This window comes from Cottoperca gobio, chromosome 15, assembly GCF_900634415.1.
Source record: "Cottoperca gobio chromosome 15, fCotGob3.1, whole genome shotgun sequence".
NCBI classification, from domain to species: domain Eukaryota; kingdom Metazoa; phylum Chordata; class Actinopteri; order Perciformes; family Bovichtidae; genus Cottoperca; species Cottoperca gobio.
In genome coordinates this window covers 19,566,007-19,584,090 of record NC_041369.1, presented here as the reverse complement: position 1 = coordinate 19,584,090, position 18,084 = coordinate 19,566,007, and the positions used below count along the sequence as shown (strand labels likewise).

Below are 18,084 nucleotides of genomic sequence, written 5' to 3'. Positions count from 1 at the left end.
GTCTTGACATACTGAAGTCTTTGATGTAAGTAAATAAACATTCGAAGATTTAATGCTTCATTTAGTATTTAGAGTATATCTGTGTGTAATATTGCTATTGAGTTATTAAATATCATTCATAGGCTTCTCATTTTAATACACTTTACATACACAGTCCGTTTCTTACTTTCTGGTTCAGTCTCTGGTTTTCGTGGCTGAATTTGGCCAGTTTTGTGACTGTGTCCTGACTGGCTGCTCCTCTGAGCTCCTCCACAGTCTTCAGCAGGGTCTGGTTGTCCTTCTCCAGCTTCAACAGGCGGCTCGACGTCAACTCATTCACCTCCTCGCCCAGAGACTTCTGAGGGGCTGAGTCAACGACAGCAAGAACATGTGGATTACACATCAATGATTTAACAAATACCAGCAAATGAATCAAAGTTCTGTTTAGATAATTTGGCGTGTGAAGTCAAAACAACGGAGAAATAAGTGTACACAGCCCTAGGGTCTCACTTCACAGGTCTTAAAGCTTTTAAAGTGACATTTTAACAAACACACAACACAAAGTCTTTATCCAGATCCCTGGCTAGTTAAACCTCTTAACAGCTTTTATGATTTAAACGCACAGATTATCCTCCAAGAGCCACTGAATATTAATTACAGGTCTCAACCAAGTGGAAAGAAAACCCAGTGGAGGCTGGTAATTACAAAAGGGTCATTGGGATGATGCCAGGGCCGAGAGCCAATGAGGATGGCCCGCTCTGTTGGCCTTCTCCTTTAACATGGCCAACTCAGGTGACTGTCGGCTGCCTGATGTTCTAACTCAACATCCCATCATTCGTCTCCCTTAACACTCTTCTTTGATCTATTTTTTTACGTTTTTGTTCTTCTCTGGTATTAAACAGCTCCATCTTGTCCTCACCTTCGGTCAGTTCTGGTGTCTTGGATAGTTGCTCCAGCTCCCAGCCCAGGTGCAGGGACTCGTCCATGCTCTGTTTCTGAGCCATCTCCAGCACAAGGTTCTCCTCCATCAGCTCCTCCATACGTTTACGATCCATGTCCCGCTCCTGCAGATAACAGAGCGATAGACGGAGATAAACAAATGCAACACACGACTGCTCCAGTCCCTTTTACTCTGCTTTTTTTGTACCCCGACTAGTGACCCAACATTTTTATTTGAACCTCAGCTTGTGTAGCTCCAACACTTATCACAATCATCTATAAACACATCATCTCACCATCTCCAGGTCATGGACCTTGGATTTGAGCAGCAGACTCTCTTTCTCCAGGAGGTGCAGTTTGTCGGAGCGAGTCCGGTTAGCGTCCAGCTGCTCCTCCAACATGCTCTTCGTCTCCAACAGGACCTGGTTGTCCTCCTTCAGCTCCTACAGAAACCACCATCAGCAGAGAATAGGCTCGCACAAAGAATTGTTTTGGAAATGTCCTCTTTAGAATGTATTTTTATAATTTATGCATTTATGCAGTAGTAACAGTATTAATACCTATAATACCCCCCCCCCCCTATAATCCAAATAGAAATTTAACATACACAGTCTTTGTGGCGTGAAGTAATGCTCTACGTGTGCAGTTGTGTACCTCGACTCTGGCCTTGTAAAACTCAATGTCGTGAAGTCTCTCCTTGTATCGGCTCAGCTCGCTTTCCAGTTTGTCCACACGGATTGCTTTCTCTCTGAGTGCGTCCAGCTCGTCACGGTAGGCCCGAGCCGAGCGAGCGTCCGACACCAGCTGGTAGCTCTGCAGGAGTTCACAGCCAAATATAGACTCATATTTGACTCACAAAAGCATATCTCTCAATATGGAACAAAAGATGTTAACGAATATACAACCACGAATCAAAAGCTACAGATGTTTTTACAATTCAGTGGACTGTAATCTTGTACGACAGGTAGATTATCTATGAACAACAGATAAAAGTCAGAACAAACTCTCCACACTATCAATTATCACATGCACACAGCCAGCCACACACACACACACACACACACCACATGCTCCATGCCTGAACTCTTCCACCTTGTTTACAGCATCCAGTGTGTTAGCCAGCCGCCCACTTCAAATCAAAAGCCATGAGAAGCTGTTGCGAGACTAAAGATAGCTCTAATAGCCTCTAATGAGCTAAGTCACCAGCGAGCTGATTAAAGCCTGACAGCGCTGCCGACAGTATTTAGAAAGAGGAGGGAGCAGCAGGTGTAGGGGAGATGAAGTCGTGCGAGTTGTGAAGGTGTGTGACGACGCTGTGACTTGTGGAATTACCTCTTGCTGAAGCCTCTTGAGCTCCACTTCACTGTTCTCGAGCTCCTGCCTGGTGTCCAAAAGCTGCTCACTCTTCTCCTCTCTGAAAGAGAGAGAGGGAGAGAGAGGGAGTTAAACAAGCAGAAAATGGAAAAGGGTCCAAAGATGTAACAGTGAGAACAAGGATAGAAAGAATGCCAGGAGGTAGACAAAAGATGTCCATTATATGGTGTTTCGAGTCTATGCTCATGTGATTAAGATTAATCCGAACACTGAAAGTCATGTGCCCAGTTTCTTTTTTTTAAATGTGCGTGCATGTGTGCGTTCCAATTCAGAGTGTCAACAAGGACAATCCTTTAGGCTGTTTGCAGCTTGCCACTAAATCGTTTAATGGTGGCGACCTCTTGACAGTCACACAGAATAGTTACATTTATCTTAACTTAACTTTAAGTATTATTTCCAGTAGGTTGGCATTTTGATGGGCTTTGTCAGTAAATCCACTAACCCATTTTCTTATGTAAAAAATAGCCTATTGTGTTTGAGTTGTGATGGTCAGGACACAATGTCTGTCCTGTGTCCTGCCTTGAATTCGACTACTAATAAACAACAATCTAATAAACTAGACATCACACACACACACACACACACACACTGACCAACAAAGAGGGGAAAGACAGCCATTAAAAACAACTGAAGAAAACATAGTACCATGTGACTACTTCAGGGGTAAACATATGCAAATCTGCCCCTGAGGCTCAAACCCTCATCTTCCTTAATCCTGGACAAACGTCAACAGATAAGATCATAGAAGGAGAGAAGAAAGTTTTACAGCTGGTCGTCCAAATGGTACAAAACACAGAATTAAAAGAGTCAGTCTTTCACCCTCAATAGTCTAATAGGGTCTGACTATCTGCTATCCAACACTCCTGTATCCATCTGTTTCAGTGACAGCGAAATAAGGCACCATGACATATGCTGTCTCCAAGAGTGTGTGTGTGTGTGTGTGTGTGTGTGTAAATTCCCCAGGCTTCTAACATAGAGGGAGAATGTGTCAAACTGCTTTGAAGGAAACAAATGCATTCCAGAGATGCTGTCTTGTGATTGCGTGTGATTGCGTGTGTGTGTGTGTGTGTGTGTGTGTGTGTGTGTGTGTGTGTGTGTAACTGCTCTAGTGAACATCTGATGGTCCATTTGATTACAGCTCTCTTGAGACTCGGGGTGCATCGCATTAAGGAAAAGGCACCCTTCTTTTCTTCTTCTTTCCTTTATTCATCTCCTCCTTCCTCCCACAGCTGACGTTATTTGGGAAGTTGGGAGTTGATATGCAGGCGAGATGTTCCTTTACCCATTTCTGTGTTTGTTTCATCAGTTAACCCCCTTCACCTCCCTCCCCGCAACTCCCGTCACCTGTCAACTCTAGCATGGCAGATTAGCTTTGGGCTCATATTATGGCTGCGGCTGGCTCTGCTGCTTATGTTAAGGCTTTAACACGTGCTCCATCTGCGCAAGCACAGACACAAACACTTGTATGCACTACTATATTTGAAAAGCAAAGAAACAAACGGCAACCTTTATTCTTAGTCTACCACATGTCGATCTGGTATCCTCTTTACCCTAATATTAATACTTTTGTAACCTTAAATCTTGGCTCAATTTAAAAAAAACAGATCCTCGTGTTTCTGGGAACCAACAACAACCATTTATAGTAAATGTGAAGATGCAACAATAAAGGTGTTTGTAAGCTATCGAATGTCACCTCAACATCACCTGCTGGAAGTGGCTCTGTTGTGTCTACACAGTACACTAAATATTCCTGACTGTGCTTAAAAAGAAAAACAGGTACAACACATCTACATGTAAAGCTAATAAGGAACTTTTAAAAAAGGCAGAGACTAATTCAGGAATAGCAGCTCTAAATATAACTCTAGAAGTGTTTTATTAGGTAGAAAATCAAAGTGTGTCTGAGCTTGAAAAGGAAAGGAAACGCAGCCAAGAAGCAGTAGCTTTACAAAAACATTTACAAACGGACCAGAGACCACTGGGGGAACACTGAGCCACTTTTGACACGCACACACGCACCAAGCAGAGGGTGACCTGCACTCCATTCTGAGTTGCAACCAAATGTTAAAAAAGTGTTCAAAGTTATTTTCCAAATCATTAGGATCACTAGTGACACACGATGATGAATGGCTCTCTAGTCTTGAAATCCGATCCACTCAAGCAAGCAAATGATTCACTCGGAGTAGGAACTGCACATTATTTGACCCGAGATGTATTTCAGTGGAGATTTAATTGTGAAAACATTGTTGAAAAGAAGGATAGACTGAAGTGCACAACACCTCTTAACCTAAAACTGTTTCGGTCAAAGCATTAAGTATCGACACCAACCTCATGATGCCAGCCAGTCTGGTAGAATAGATGTAATGTTTGTGCAACCGTTTAAATACTTCCCCTGGTCAGAAGGTGCTCTCCATCTTCTAACTGGTCTGTTATGGCCATTAAGCCTTTGTCTAGCAAGGGATTATAGCACTTTGAAAAGGAAGCTCTATTATTCATAGGCAGAATTTAAAAGGCCTCACCAAGGTTTGTTACAGGGTGTGTGTGTGTGTGTGTGTGTGTTGCAGTATGACATATTGGTTTTATGCGAGTAATAAAGATGTAGAGAGGAAATGAACTGCTGGTGTCGATGACTCGTCCACTCTACATCGTCATTGTTGTTCTTTAAGCAGCATTTTAAGGTTTGAATGCAGTAATTAAATTCCCCAATAACAACTAAGAGCATACACTCATAGTGACTTCCTGTCAGGACCGTGATGAAGAATCCCATCCCAGTCAGACCACAAAAAACACCATCCATTGCATTATGGGTTAAGCCTCCAAAACATAAATAGCAACGTCTCTGGTTTGCAATTCCACCAGTGAAATTAGTTCTCATCTCTCCACAATCGCTATCTAATAAAGGCATAAAATAAGAAGCAAAAATGGGAACTACAGTAGCAAACGAGATAAACAGTCATAGGTGTTCCAGCAAATGACCTTTTTGTTTGTTTTCCGTAAGCTAACCATAGAGGTATAGTTCCTTTATTTCTGCACTCTGTCCCCTTTGCCTAAGTTCAGTATTTTTTAACTAGCTAATAAAACTGGTACTTACAGTTCCTGTCGAAGGCGTCTGATCTTGGCCTTGGCATCTGCCAACTCCACAGAGAGGTGCTGTCGGCTTTCGGTCCTCCTCATGCCAGGGGAGTCACCGGGCGACTGGGTCGGATAGGGAGCCAGTGGAGACAGCTGCACACAGTCTCTCTCCTGGGTCAACTCCACTATAGTCTGCATGAAAAAAAGAATGAAAGGTAGTAAGAGTTTAGCTGCATAGATAGATGAGTACAAGAGCCCATTAATAGAAGTCAAACCGTGTGAACACAGAAATATATTTTTGAATCTGCATTTAGGGTAATCTGTACAGAGCTAAGCAGCGTTGCAATGGCAACGGTTAGAATTATGATTCAATAGTTGGACCAGATGCAAAAAGGAGGAAATCCATGGATTCACCCAAAACTAGAACACAGGCATTGGGGCAAAGATTACATCCATAGTCCCACACACAGCCTATTTTTGATCTACTGCCCGTGACAGGAAATGGGATTTTAATTGAGAGCGGCTGGACTCCACAGTGATAATCTGGAGGCTATTAGAACACACACACACGCACACAATAACACACACAAAGATCAGCTATATCAGTTGTGGGCATCTGCACCCTTTTGGTTGGAAACTCATTTAATGACGCATATACTCTGAGACACACACACACACACACACACACACAGTTAACAGTTTCAACCCTTCCTTCCTGAGGCTGCTCTCTTGTGGTAGTAGCAAAAAAGGGAAAAGTTTCCACATAACCCTGATAAGAATTTAAACTTCTGTTTGCAGAACAAACGCACAAAGAGAATAGAAAAACACATAATGTACCACACTTACCTAGTTTCCTGCCGTGTCTATAGTACTATTGCTGTTATGTTTATGCTGCTTTAATGATAATAGGAATCTATCTCCATATCTATTGATATGTTATTACCTCCAGCTGTGTGTCCCTCTCATCCACCAGGCGTTTCAGGTGGAAAGCCAGGTTTCTGGAGAGGCTGTCCAGGTCCTCAGAAGGCATTTCCCCACTTTCCAACCACTGCAGGTCCACCACGTTCTCCTGATTATGAGTCACCTAAAATCACAATATTTCACATCATCAATAAATATTCAGATTTAGTCCCCTGATGTAGAAGGTGCATTATTAACACATTGTCAGACTGGTACCTTTATCAAAAATGTAAACAAAACTATTCCACTATTAGCATACTGTTATGTCTTAATTGAGTTTACTATAAAAGGAGACATACCTCTTGGATGTGGGATGCTATGGCAGCTTTGGTGTCAAAGTCCAGAGTCTGGATACACTCAATGTACTCTTCCTTCTTCTCGCACTGTACAGTGAAGAGAAGGAGAAAGAGTTATGTGGGTTGTGGGTCAGCTGGAGGTTAGTAGACTAACATTTCAGACACGAGGCAGAAGCTGATCTGATATACACGTTTCAAGGAATCGTATTTAGGAAAGTCGTCTAGTCTTCAAACACAACTTTATCTTCTGGATCAGACAAAGATGGTTTTCCTCTCTAGTTGGCAGAAGATAAGATATGAACAAGACTCTGCCCTACAGATGTAAGCTCTTCTGTTACTGCGTGTTCCTTCTTACTCAGCAGCAGGTTCTGCTGTGCTTAATGTAATCTACATAGTTACTCGCATGAATGCAAAATCTTTTTACTAAAAACAATAGAACTCGTAAAAAATCAATGCCTTGGTTGGAAATGCAGTGAGTAAGAGCTGAATAGGGGGTTTGTCACAAGACAGGAAAGGTCTGCCGCCATTTATTACAAAGTATTAGCTGTACTAAAGAGTTTGAGTTAATGGAGCAAATTGCTCAAATCAAGGGAGGCTGAACCAAAATAGAGACTGGAATTAAATTGCTACAAGATGACCAATAAAAGTAGACCTACATAGGAAAGTTCATGGGGTGCGATCGTTCATAGTATTGATATTTTTGAACCATTAATCACAGGCACGTCTCTGAAAGTTGGATCGCCATTGTTATGAACTTGCTTGGTTCCTGCTCCTTGAAACCTGAATTACACGGGCATGTGTGAAGTACTTGAGGTGGACTAAGCTGTGCTCTTACCTGGACAGCACAGCCTAGGAGCAGCAGCAACAGCTTTTTCATCTCCTCCAGACCTTGCTCTGGAAAAGAAAAACCCCCCACAAAGATACAGAGTATTATGACTACAGCCGAATCACTTAAAGTATGTCTGCAGAAGACACAAACATGAACTATGTGCAACCATTAAATTCTCATTTCTGTTTTGTCTTGTCTGACATTCTGTTCAATCAGTTCTTGTGGTTTAGGAAGGATCAACAACACACGGAGGTTAATGAGCAAGTTACTTTGATAGTTTTATCGACGCGTTCGCCTCGAGCACTTTCACCACAAAATGAGAGATCTGGTGGTTGGAGGAAGGTGAGAACCGACATGATTATATCTGTAAAGCCTTTCTTTACAATCAAGTCTCACAAAGTGCTTTGAAATTAAAACGCTGACATTTTTTTCAATTAGAGCTTTAAAATGATCTTTCAGCAGCTGTATCCGAGGCAGTCTTATTCATCCGCCTTCCCTGGCACACGTTCAAAATTATTTCCCCATAAAAAACAAATAGAGATAGAAGGTTACAGTAGATGTGCCACCTTGGAAAAACCATCCACCTATCCTACATTTACTGTACTTTGGCATACTAATTAACTAAATTCTTAGGTCGTTTCAATTTCCCCCTAATAAAACTCCCTTCTCTAGTAACGCTGCCACAATGTTTTCCACAGTGTAGCGCTGGTAGGATGAGCTACCCGTTCTGTTCCACATGTCAGGACATATTGAAACCCACAAACAGCTGCTAGCATGCTAAACAGGCCTGAGCTCATCTATGGGTTTTGTTTCTGAACAACAGTAAACCAGGTGGCACATGCGTGTGTTACACTAAGTGGTATATGCAAGTTGTGTGTCTATGTGTATACTAGGACTCAGGGTGGGTGTGGGTGTGTGTGATAAGCCAGCTCATCATGTGGTCCAGGGGGTAGCGAGTTCTAACATTGTCCGGCTCCAATAATAAATCCAAATTAGTGGCAGCATGTTTTCTGTGTGGTGTGGTCTGTTTGCCTCTCGGTGTAATGGGCCAATCATCACAGCAGGACCAGCTAAATGACAGGCAGGTAGTTTTGATCTATGACGTCACACTTTGTTGGATCTTAAAATAAACTTTACATGAAAATCAAAAATCAGATGAACTCCTCAACATTATCGCAAGTGCTGGAGAAAGAAGTCCGATTGTCTGTGTAAAGCACCAATTAAGAGACGAACAAGCAGTTCCTTTGGGAAAGTTCAGTATGCCAAAACAGAGGATATCCATCAATTTAACAGAATCCCCCTGACAACCAAATCGATCTCTCTTCTCTCATTCCTCTTGAATCAATACAGACACACAAGACAATGTGTTATTGAGCAATCAAGACCTACATGTGGTCATGATGGGGCAATGTTATACTCGTGACAATTAATACTTGATCAGGTCTAAGCCGGGTGTTTAAAGGACAAAGCAACAACTGATAATGGAAAGAAAACTGCAGCTCTGCTCTTTACACTGAAACTTTGGTCCAAGTAGGTTATTTGGCCTTATGGCTGGTGGAAAACTGAGGTTGTGCAGCAGTCTTGTTCCGTCTGCATGTGGTTTCACTGTTGATTAGGAGTGGCTAATGTTTGGATGATTCAAATTAAGCTGTAATTACATTTGTTCTGTACTGGAAATTATGGTTAATATTGTTGTTCTAGGTCACAGGGAAACTTTCCAGGAAAAGCTAAATGAGTGTAAACAAAATATTTGATATACGAGTGCTGTACTGCAGTACTGGTGAGGAGGGCTGGCTCTGCAGTGGGCACAGAGCTGGACTCCATGGTGACAGTAGCAGAGAGAAGGACCCTTGTTGTATGTCATGTTTTAAGCTACTGGATGCCTGAATGGTGCAGAATCGCACCATGCTGTGGAAACATTAATTAAATAAATGTACCTGCAGAGTGCAGATTGTACCAAGTAGCACCCAGACATACATTACATGGCTTTATGGGTGTTAACTGGGACACAGTTGGAAAAGCTCAAATAAAGTTTCTTGCACGCTATCTATCCACTTTGGAAAAACACATTTCCTTCTATGATGGTATTCTATCAAATCAAGAAGATGTCACTATGTTGTGCTTAGTAAGTCCTAGAGAATTCATAATCAGCACCTGCATTCGTGATGCAAGAAAAAATACTTAGCATATAAAGAGAATTTGAGCCAATTTAGGCCTAGAAGGATGACGGTAGATACAACTTAAATCTCACAGCTGTGGGGCTTAATGGTATACTATTAGAGCCATAGGAACCTATTTTAGTCAGGGAAGGGATTTAGCTCAGCAAGTCTACTGAAGCAATGTAGGAAAGATAAGGACCCTCATAGGATAAATAATTTATACAGCTAGAGAGGGGGAACAAGAGGGGAAACAGAGAGAGAGAGAGGGAGAGATGAAAGGGGAACGAGACAAAAGAGGGAAAGCACCACAGAGCAGAAGCAACACAAACACGAGGTAGAGATATAGAAATAGAGGAATCAAGAGAGAGAAAGAGAGCAGGAGGAACGCAAAGACACAACGTTGAAAATAGAAAACAGAAATATGCCTCCAGCAGCAACAGCAGCAAGGAAGCGCTACATCTCTCTGCTAGCCTAATCTCTTCTCCCTCCTCACACACACACACACACACACACACACACACACACTTCATCCATCCATGTATTCTCTGCAACACACATCCACCCATCCTTCCTTCCTTCCTTCCTTCATCATTGTTACAAATCTGTCACGCCTCCCAAGTGTTTGCATTTACTCATCTAGTCTTGCTTTTTCACCTCCTGTCCTTCCTCACTGCTTTATCCTTCTAGCAGGAAACAAGAGGTCAGGCGGACAGTGACTCACCCTTCTTCCTGCAATGCCATTGTTAATCTGTGTGTGAGGATGTGAGTGAATAAGCAGAAACAAATGTATGAGTGGCTGCGTACATGTGCAATCAACTACTTCAACCCTCTCTTCTGCCATGATGAATAGGCTCATTCAGGACCCGATGACTTGCATGTCAGCGGTGAAATTGGTACAAGCCATCTGATATTGCTTTGACAGCATGCCAGAGTATATTCAGCCCATCTCACTGGAGCAGAGGACAGAGTTGGCTGAACCTTATTTTCACATTATTTCAGGGCATTTGGGCTTTATAAGACAAGATGGAGTGTCAAGAGCATCAAAGACAGACAGCCCGGAGCTGAGGACAGTGTCACGAGCAACAGTGCATGCTACACAGTCTGCCTTTTACACGAGGAGCACTGGACCTGAAAAAGACGATCATAAAAGAAGAAATATATATAAAATACGAAAAAACATATTTGTCAGATTGGCATTTTCTTCCGTTTATGTTCCTCGTTTCAGTCTCAAAACTTTCAAAAACCAACCCAGCACTTACATCTTCTCAGTTTTACACACACAAACAATTCTGTCTATTCTATTCTTTCTTTCTCATGGGGACACCAGACAACACTGTGAAAACAGTCTTCGTAAACACCAAACATTCGCCTACACACATGGAACATTGTTCAGTTCAGAAAAGAAAGTCAGGTTGCAGACTGAATTTATACAACAATGGAAACATTAATGACTGCGAGAGACTTGAATGAAGCAAACCAGCAAATACTTCAGAAATTGTGAGTTACACCGATAATCAAAAACACATTTTGAGGGCAAAGACTTCTTTTTTTTCAGAAGTTTAAACCAGATCACTGATGACAATTCACAGGCTTTTATACAGACTAAACAAAAGAGGTACTGTGTGCGTGTGTGTGTGTGTGTGTGTGTGTGTGTGTGTGTGTGTGTGTGTGTGTGTGTGTGTGTGTGAGAAAGGGGAAGCGTGCGCCTATTGTTGGTGGTAATAACCTTTTCAAGTTCATAATCTCTGCAGTTTTTCAGCAGGAGAGAAGTATGCAGTGGTGTGTGTCAGACTCACTAGCATGGGGATGCCGCGTGTGTGTGTGTGTGTCAGACTCACTAGCATGGGGATGCCATGCGTGTGTGTGTGTGTGTGTGTGTGTGTGTGTGTGTGTGTGTGTGTGTGTGTGTGTGTGTGTGTGTGTGTGTGTGTGTGTGTGTGTGTGTGTGTGTGTGTGTGTGTGTCAGACTCACTAGCATGGGGATGCCATGCATGTGTTCGTGCGCATCTCGCTGTGCGTGCATATATAAAGCAGACTAAGGTAAATCCGGGCCTGGGGGGGTACTACAGTACATTCCCACTGTTCACTGTTTAGAAGACAACCCTCCCCCATCCACCAACTAAACACACACATGTGCACGCACTCACACACGTACAGAGTCGCACCCTGCCCCCTAATGAGAGCATAATAAAAGCCACATGGCCAATGACTTTCAGCTGGCAGCCACTGAGCCAGACTCCAGAGCCACCGCTGGTCTGACTGACTGATGATCTGACAGGCCAGAGGGTAAAGGGCAAAAGAAACCCTGAGGAATGCAGTCTAATGATTTCTGCCTGCTCTGGTCAACTCGCTCCGAGCTGCCCTCCACTCTTCGTCTGTGTTGAGTTCACTTTAGTGTTCACTTCAGACATGTGTAAGGCTGTAGTAGCTGTGAAATTCAAACAGTAGACATTATTTTGGGAGTTATGTGTATGAAAGAATCTTCTTGGCATCACAATGACTTGACGGGTTATTATGGGAAGCAGCACTGAGAGGAATGAAATATGCTGCCGATGGGCATTATCACCAGTAGTTGAACAAATACTTTGAATAACTCATTGGAAATACTTATAAAAACTTGTTTTTACAGTTTTCTCTTGCAGGGCAGTGGTAGATGTTTTACCTCTAAGAGGTAAATTAACAACCAAGTTATCCTGGCATGAAACCCAGTCAAACTACTGTGTGTACTCATTGCAGCTATTGTTTGTTTATTTACCCTTCATGCCCATCGGGGCGTATGAAAGTTAAAGAGGTAACTGACTATTGAAAAGCGATGAAAACTGTGGTGAAAGTGTGACAAAGGCAAAAAAACAAAAAAGGTACCAATATCCTTCCTCAGAGCCTGGAAACATTTTTCAAGCTGATGATTACATTTGCAGAGACGCACACAAAGGCTATGAATCTTTGTGTGGACACACTTTTCCAAAAGTAAAAACAACAAATCCAATGACCTTGTAGGGGTTTTGGCAAAATGTGCAATAATTGATCTACGCAGGCTGAGAGGCAGGAAGCATTTCTTTCCTCACATAGTCCTTTTATTTCCACAGCCAGCACACTGTGATCTAATTGATAGCCTGCTACTAGTTTCGCATCTCCTCAGCAGCTTCATCAAGGTCACAATGAAATATCAGGTAGCAGTCGGGACTACAGAGGTCAAGCTGCTCAAAAGAGTTTTCATGAAATGCAAACACTTGACACTGCACTACTGTTGGCTTTAAAGCTGCTCGGACATATCAAATAGCATGTCTGGGTTCTGTAGGTCAAAGCTTTGCTGCAGATTGGTAACATTGATTTAACAGTTCCTCCTTTTATCCGTCTTCTTAGTCTTAATATGTGCACTCTGGTATATTGGTGAAAACCAAGTCTATTTGTGTCAGAGAAGTTATTCTAGTTGGTTCCTCAATTATCCGACTCGTATTCAGTTTGACTGTAATGTCTTTAAGCATGTTTTGTTCCCAAGTTTACGTTAAAGTCACTCATGAGAATTATCTCCTTATAGTCACATTCTTTGAGAATGGTATGAAAGTCTATTCATAAAACATGGCGTCAGAAGATGGAGCTCCGTATAGGGTTATTATAATAAAAGGTCTTATTTAGGGAAATGGCTACATTCACCCCATACACTGTACATTCTGTTTTAGATTGCACTTAAAAATAGTCTCCAAATCTGCCATCTCGCCCGTCACTCCTGAACGGAGTGATGTCAGCGATGTTAAAGGCCACAGATGGAAATGACTCCTTTAATCCAATTCTTCTTAGAAACAATACTTCGGATTATTCTGGTTCATTATTATTTTAAGCCTCTGAATACCCACACAGGTGTTTTCACTTATTCTGGCTGATCAGACCTCTGCTCAGGTTGAATGTGGGCCAGAGCTTTGATGGGAATTTATGAGGTCACAAATCACCATCTACCAATAATAATGATAAAGGTGTCATTTGTCCCACCCTAACAGGTGCAATAAAGCAGTTTATACACACCCACACAGTCCTGAGAAGGAACTAATCAGCCAGATTAACTGAAAACACCTGTGAGAGTGTTCAGAGGCTTTAAAAACTAGTGTTAATGTGACTAAAATCTTAGTTTTGCCCTTGAAACCAAGCCGTTAATCAGTCCATTTCCCATCGCCTCAACAATCAAATCATCATGATTCACTTTCTTCTGTAAAGTCCCTTTTACTTCTGCAAGCAAGTCAAATTTTTTAAAGGCAAGGTTCAAATCGGAAGCTCATTATCGAGCACATGGAGAAACAAAGAAAATAAGTTAAAACAAAGGTTTATTGATGCCAAAATACTGCAAAATTGCATGTTTCCTCCTTGTAAACTGTACATATGATTGGTGCGTGTGCAATTCAATTAGAGGAATGTCTTGGAGCAGATGTGATTTATTTATTTTTTTGCTGGTTTTACTTATGTTTAGAGGCCAAGAGCAATCAAATTAGAGCATCCAAAGAATTGGTCAAAGTATCAGTCTGTGTAATGTTGTTGTTGTTTAGTACATTGGCACTTACCAGACAGAGGGTTCCGGCCCAGAACCAGCACGTTCGGGTAAAGGCATCATCACCAGCTGCTGGAGAATTTCCTATTACACAAAGAAACAAAAAAGAAGGTCAGGAAAGAGAGATCACCATTTAGTACTTAAGAAGAATTGCAGATATGAAAATGGAGATCACTAGATTGTGCTTCAATCTTCTTTTAACACGTTGACCACAAACCTACGATATAGTTTACGCTTGACTGTTGAAATAATTGTAATTCCATTAGTGTTATTCCATATAAGAGCTCACTATGAAAAGAAATTCAGCCTTCCACATGTGTACTTTAGCCAAGAGAGCAGAGGTTCAGTGCACATTTGAGAACCCTTTCAGCCCTACAGTAAGAATATAAACACTATAACCTCGATCATCAGGGCTTTGACAGTGTGAAAGGCTGCAGGTATTTAACTGTGATATCATCTCCAATCAAAGATAGTAATAGTGATCGTCTCGTCTGGGGTAAAAGTTTAACAGTGATACAGTGTGGGTGAGGTGTACCAAAGATCATCAAGTCAGCCAAGGGGACAGCACAAATAACAGTATTAATCTCCTATAAGAGACAAGAGTGGTGGACTCATGAGCATTAATGATATCATACAGTGTGTGTGTGTGTGTGTGTGTGTGTGTGTGTGTGTGTGTGTGTGTGTGTGTGTGTGTGTGTGTGTGTGTGTGTGTGTGTGTGTGTGTGTGTGTGTGTGTGTGTGTGTGTGTGTGTGTAAAACTGACAGTGGTATTTATGTGGGTTAAATTGATGGTGTGGGTTTTGCCGCAGGGCCTCCTCCATTCACATGTCAATCATTAAAACAAAAATGAAACCATGAGCTGCAGTTTACAGCACTCATGCAGACACGTGCACCGATATGTACGTGTACACATATGTATACAGACAAACAGCGGGTGACGGCGGGCAGGACTTAATTAGTGTTGATGCTTTTGGTCTAAGTCAAATTGTGAAATTTTGGGCACTGCAATAGTGCACAAACAAGCTTCTAGCAGCAACAAATGCATTACATTCATGTCTTCACATAATTATATTGTCTAATCCTTTTCCCTAACCGACATGATGATGATAATGATGATGAGGTGTATAGACTTAAAAACAACCGTAATAGCCATTTGGTATGCTGGTGCGTGGTAAAGCGTACATGGAGGCTATGACTCATTAACAGCCTGCCAAAATATTTTTGCAAACCGCAGTCGTGCTGAAACAAAAGGCTGGTTTCTTCAAGCAGAAAGCACATGAAGGTCAGCTAACTTGAATATTTTATGTCTACCTGATGCCAGAGAGCAGTTTGAACGCATCTGACCCTACAATTCAACTACTCCATGCAGGTTACTGCTGATGTCATGACAAATAGGCTTACACAAGCAAGGGGTCCCACCATAACCATCTGCTCTATACATATTGCATTACCTCATCGTGGACGTAAAGGGGGACAGGAAATCTGACAGTGTTAAAAATAGAACCACATCTGTGAACATTTTCAGAATACTTGGAACGAAGTTCATCAAGCGCAAATGATTTCAAAACTATACATTTCCAATCTACAGCAAAATCCCATTGTAGCACGACAAGAGCTTCAGGGGAAGAGAAAAAAGGGAAACCACCACTACTTGCCACTGATGATGCCAAGTCAGAAATAGGAAACCGTACTAAGCAGGATATTATTTAGCAACCAACGAATCGTCTTTCTTACTTCTCTGTAGAAATATGCAGAGCTGTTATTGTCATATTTTTACTTTAGCCTTTTAATGGTGATATTTTATATCTCTTTACTTTAGCCTTTTAATAGTGATATTTTATATCTTTTTACTTTAGCCTTTTAATGGTGCCACTTTAAACTAATTTAAATGATTTCATAAATTTTTGCCATGCCTGGTTTAACATTGAATGTATTTTTATACAATTTTAATTCTGCTATATTATATTATCTGCTATTTTATCTTTTATTTTACACTATTTTAATTCGGCTATTTTTATAATGGTTCTTCAGACTCATTTACATCAACACTGTGATTATAGTACTGTAAATGCTTTTATTCTGTCTAATCTTGTACTAATTGTTATGTTTTTGCTGTGAAGCACTTTGGGCTGCAATTCTTGTATGAAAGGTGCTATACAAATAAAGCTTATTATTATTGTCTGATATTTAGCATTTCACCTTAAAAAGTAGGGTGACGAGTGCTTAACATGATAATTACAACCGTATGGTCAATTACCATATTCATGTATATACTGTACAGCAATGCAAAAGTTTGTTTTCTGAGCTTAGGCTAGATGTTTCTGAACTCTAAACTGCCATTTTAATAAAATGTCAAATTTGCATTTTTTTCTTCCAAGGTATTCTCCACACCACCATGATTCAATTCCTCTTTTCTCCACAATGTTTGTACACCGTCATTGTTTCTTCACGTAGAAGAAATGTATTCAGTACAGTTGCAAACACAACTTCACCTATAACCTCCTTATCAGAGCTTGCAGCAGAGGCGACTGTGGTTGTGTAAACCTTTGTTAGCCGTTGGATTTGATGCAGACACAGAAAACCACTGGTTTACAGAGGAAGATGTAGAGAATGGGGTGATGGATTCATCACATCTGGTTTCAAGGAGATATATACATACTCACTATGTATAAATGAATGTATCCTCACATGAAAAAACAAAATCAGTTTTGAAGGTGCTGACAATTTATTCAAAATCATGGTCACACACACACACCATGTTTTTTCTTGTCATGGTAATAAGATCACTGACCCCATTTGCCCCGTCTGTCCATCTCTCCTTTTACACTGGTGTATTGGGCACGCAGGGAGAGGTTATGGTGCGTTATGATGGTGTGCCATTTCCAAACCTCTCAAGAGAAAATTAATGAGGCTTTAACCTTTTAAGATATGCAATTAAGACTTTGTATTCAGGGTGGATGACATTGGTCTTGTATATAGACTCAGCCTGTATTTACTGTTATCTGTTCTACCAGTAAAGCAATATAAATAAATACAATAAAATAAATGCACACATCAGCAAATATGGTGATGGAATAAACAAAACTGATAGTAATGTATCAAATATTATGTATATGGTGACCCTGATGCTGACGCTGACTAACGCTGCATCAGACAGTTCCAGGCAGAAATGACCAAACAGCCATAATGTCTGACGACAGAGACAGACTGACTCAACAAGCGGCAGACAACAATGAGCGGAGCTCAGACCGCCACAGTTGGCGTCTCAGAGCACATTTGGTTTGCCAATCCATCATGTAGAACTCGTGACAAAAGCTTTGGGCAGAATCGGCCAAGACGTTAAAAAGAGAAAAGCAAAGAAAACTATGGAGTCACCCTTATATCTATAGTTTTAGGACGTCTCCTGAGTTGTGTCTTGAATCAATTTCTGAGAGGAACTGATTTGCTTTTAGCTTTGTAGAAAATCCCAAGTCATCACAGAGAACAGACTTCAACTGGAACACATGATCGGACAAACGCTTTCTCTCCTTCTCCACAAACACCTGTCCCACTTCTGACCACGGTTTCCCATCGACACATGCTCACACCTGTCCATGGTAGCATGCATTTGCTGTGCCAAGCAAGACATTTCAGGCTGTCAAGCTTTTCCTACCACCCAAACATTCACACTCAATGTATCACTATAGGTTCACATTGCTAGGAATTGAAGTATTTATTTTTTGCAGAGCACAATTTCAGTAGAAGCTTATCTTCAGTGCAGGTATCAGTTTAGGAGTTTGCAATGGGATGATCTGTACTGTGCAGAGTCATGAGCTTAGTGCAACACTATCTCTATTCAGTAACACTTTTTCCCTTTCCTTCCCTTCTCAATGGTCCATTGAACGGATCGTTAGTCTGCATTCCTCTGATCTCCCCGGGTGTTAGTTTGGAGCTTTCTTTAAA

The 18,084-nt window shown here is 41.4% G+C and overlaps 1 protein-coding gene across 1 annotated transcript in view; it reads right to left on the bottom strand.

Annotated features, from left to right (window-relative positions):
- Positions 1 to 18,084, bottom strand: part of ccdc88ab (coiled-coil domain containing 88Ab) — a 61,646-nt gene that overhangs the window by 23,056 nt on the left and 20,506 nt on the right. Inside the window, 11 exon segments of the mRNA XM_029449214.1 lie at positions 167 to 345; positions 899 to 1,043; positions 1,215 to 1,361; positions 1,573 to 1,731; positions 2,251 to 2,332; positions 5,381 to 5,553; positions 6,305 to 6,445; positions 6,621 to 6,704; positions 7,453 to 7,511; positions 14,156 to 14,192; positions 14,194 to 14,226. Of these exon segments, the coding sequence (XP_029305074.1) occupies positions 167 to 345; positions 899 to 1,043; positions 1,215 to 1,361; positions 1,573 to 1,731; positions 2,251 to 2,332; positions 5,381 to 5,553; positions 6,305 to 6,445; positions 6,621 to 6,704; positions 7,453 to 7,511; positions 14,156 to 14,192; positions 14,194 to 14,226 (1,239 nt within the window).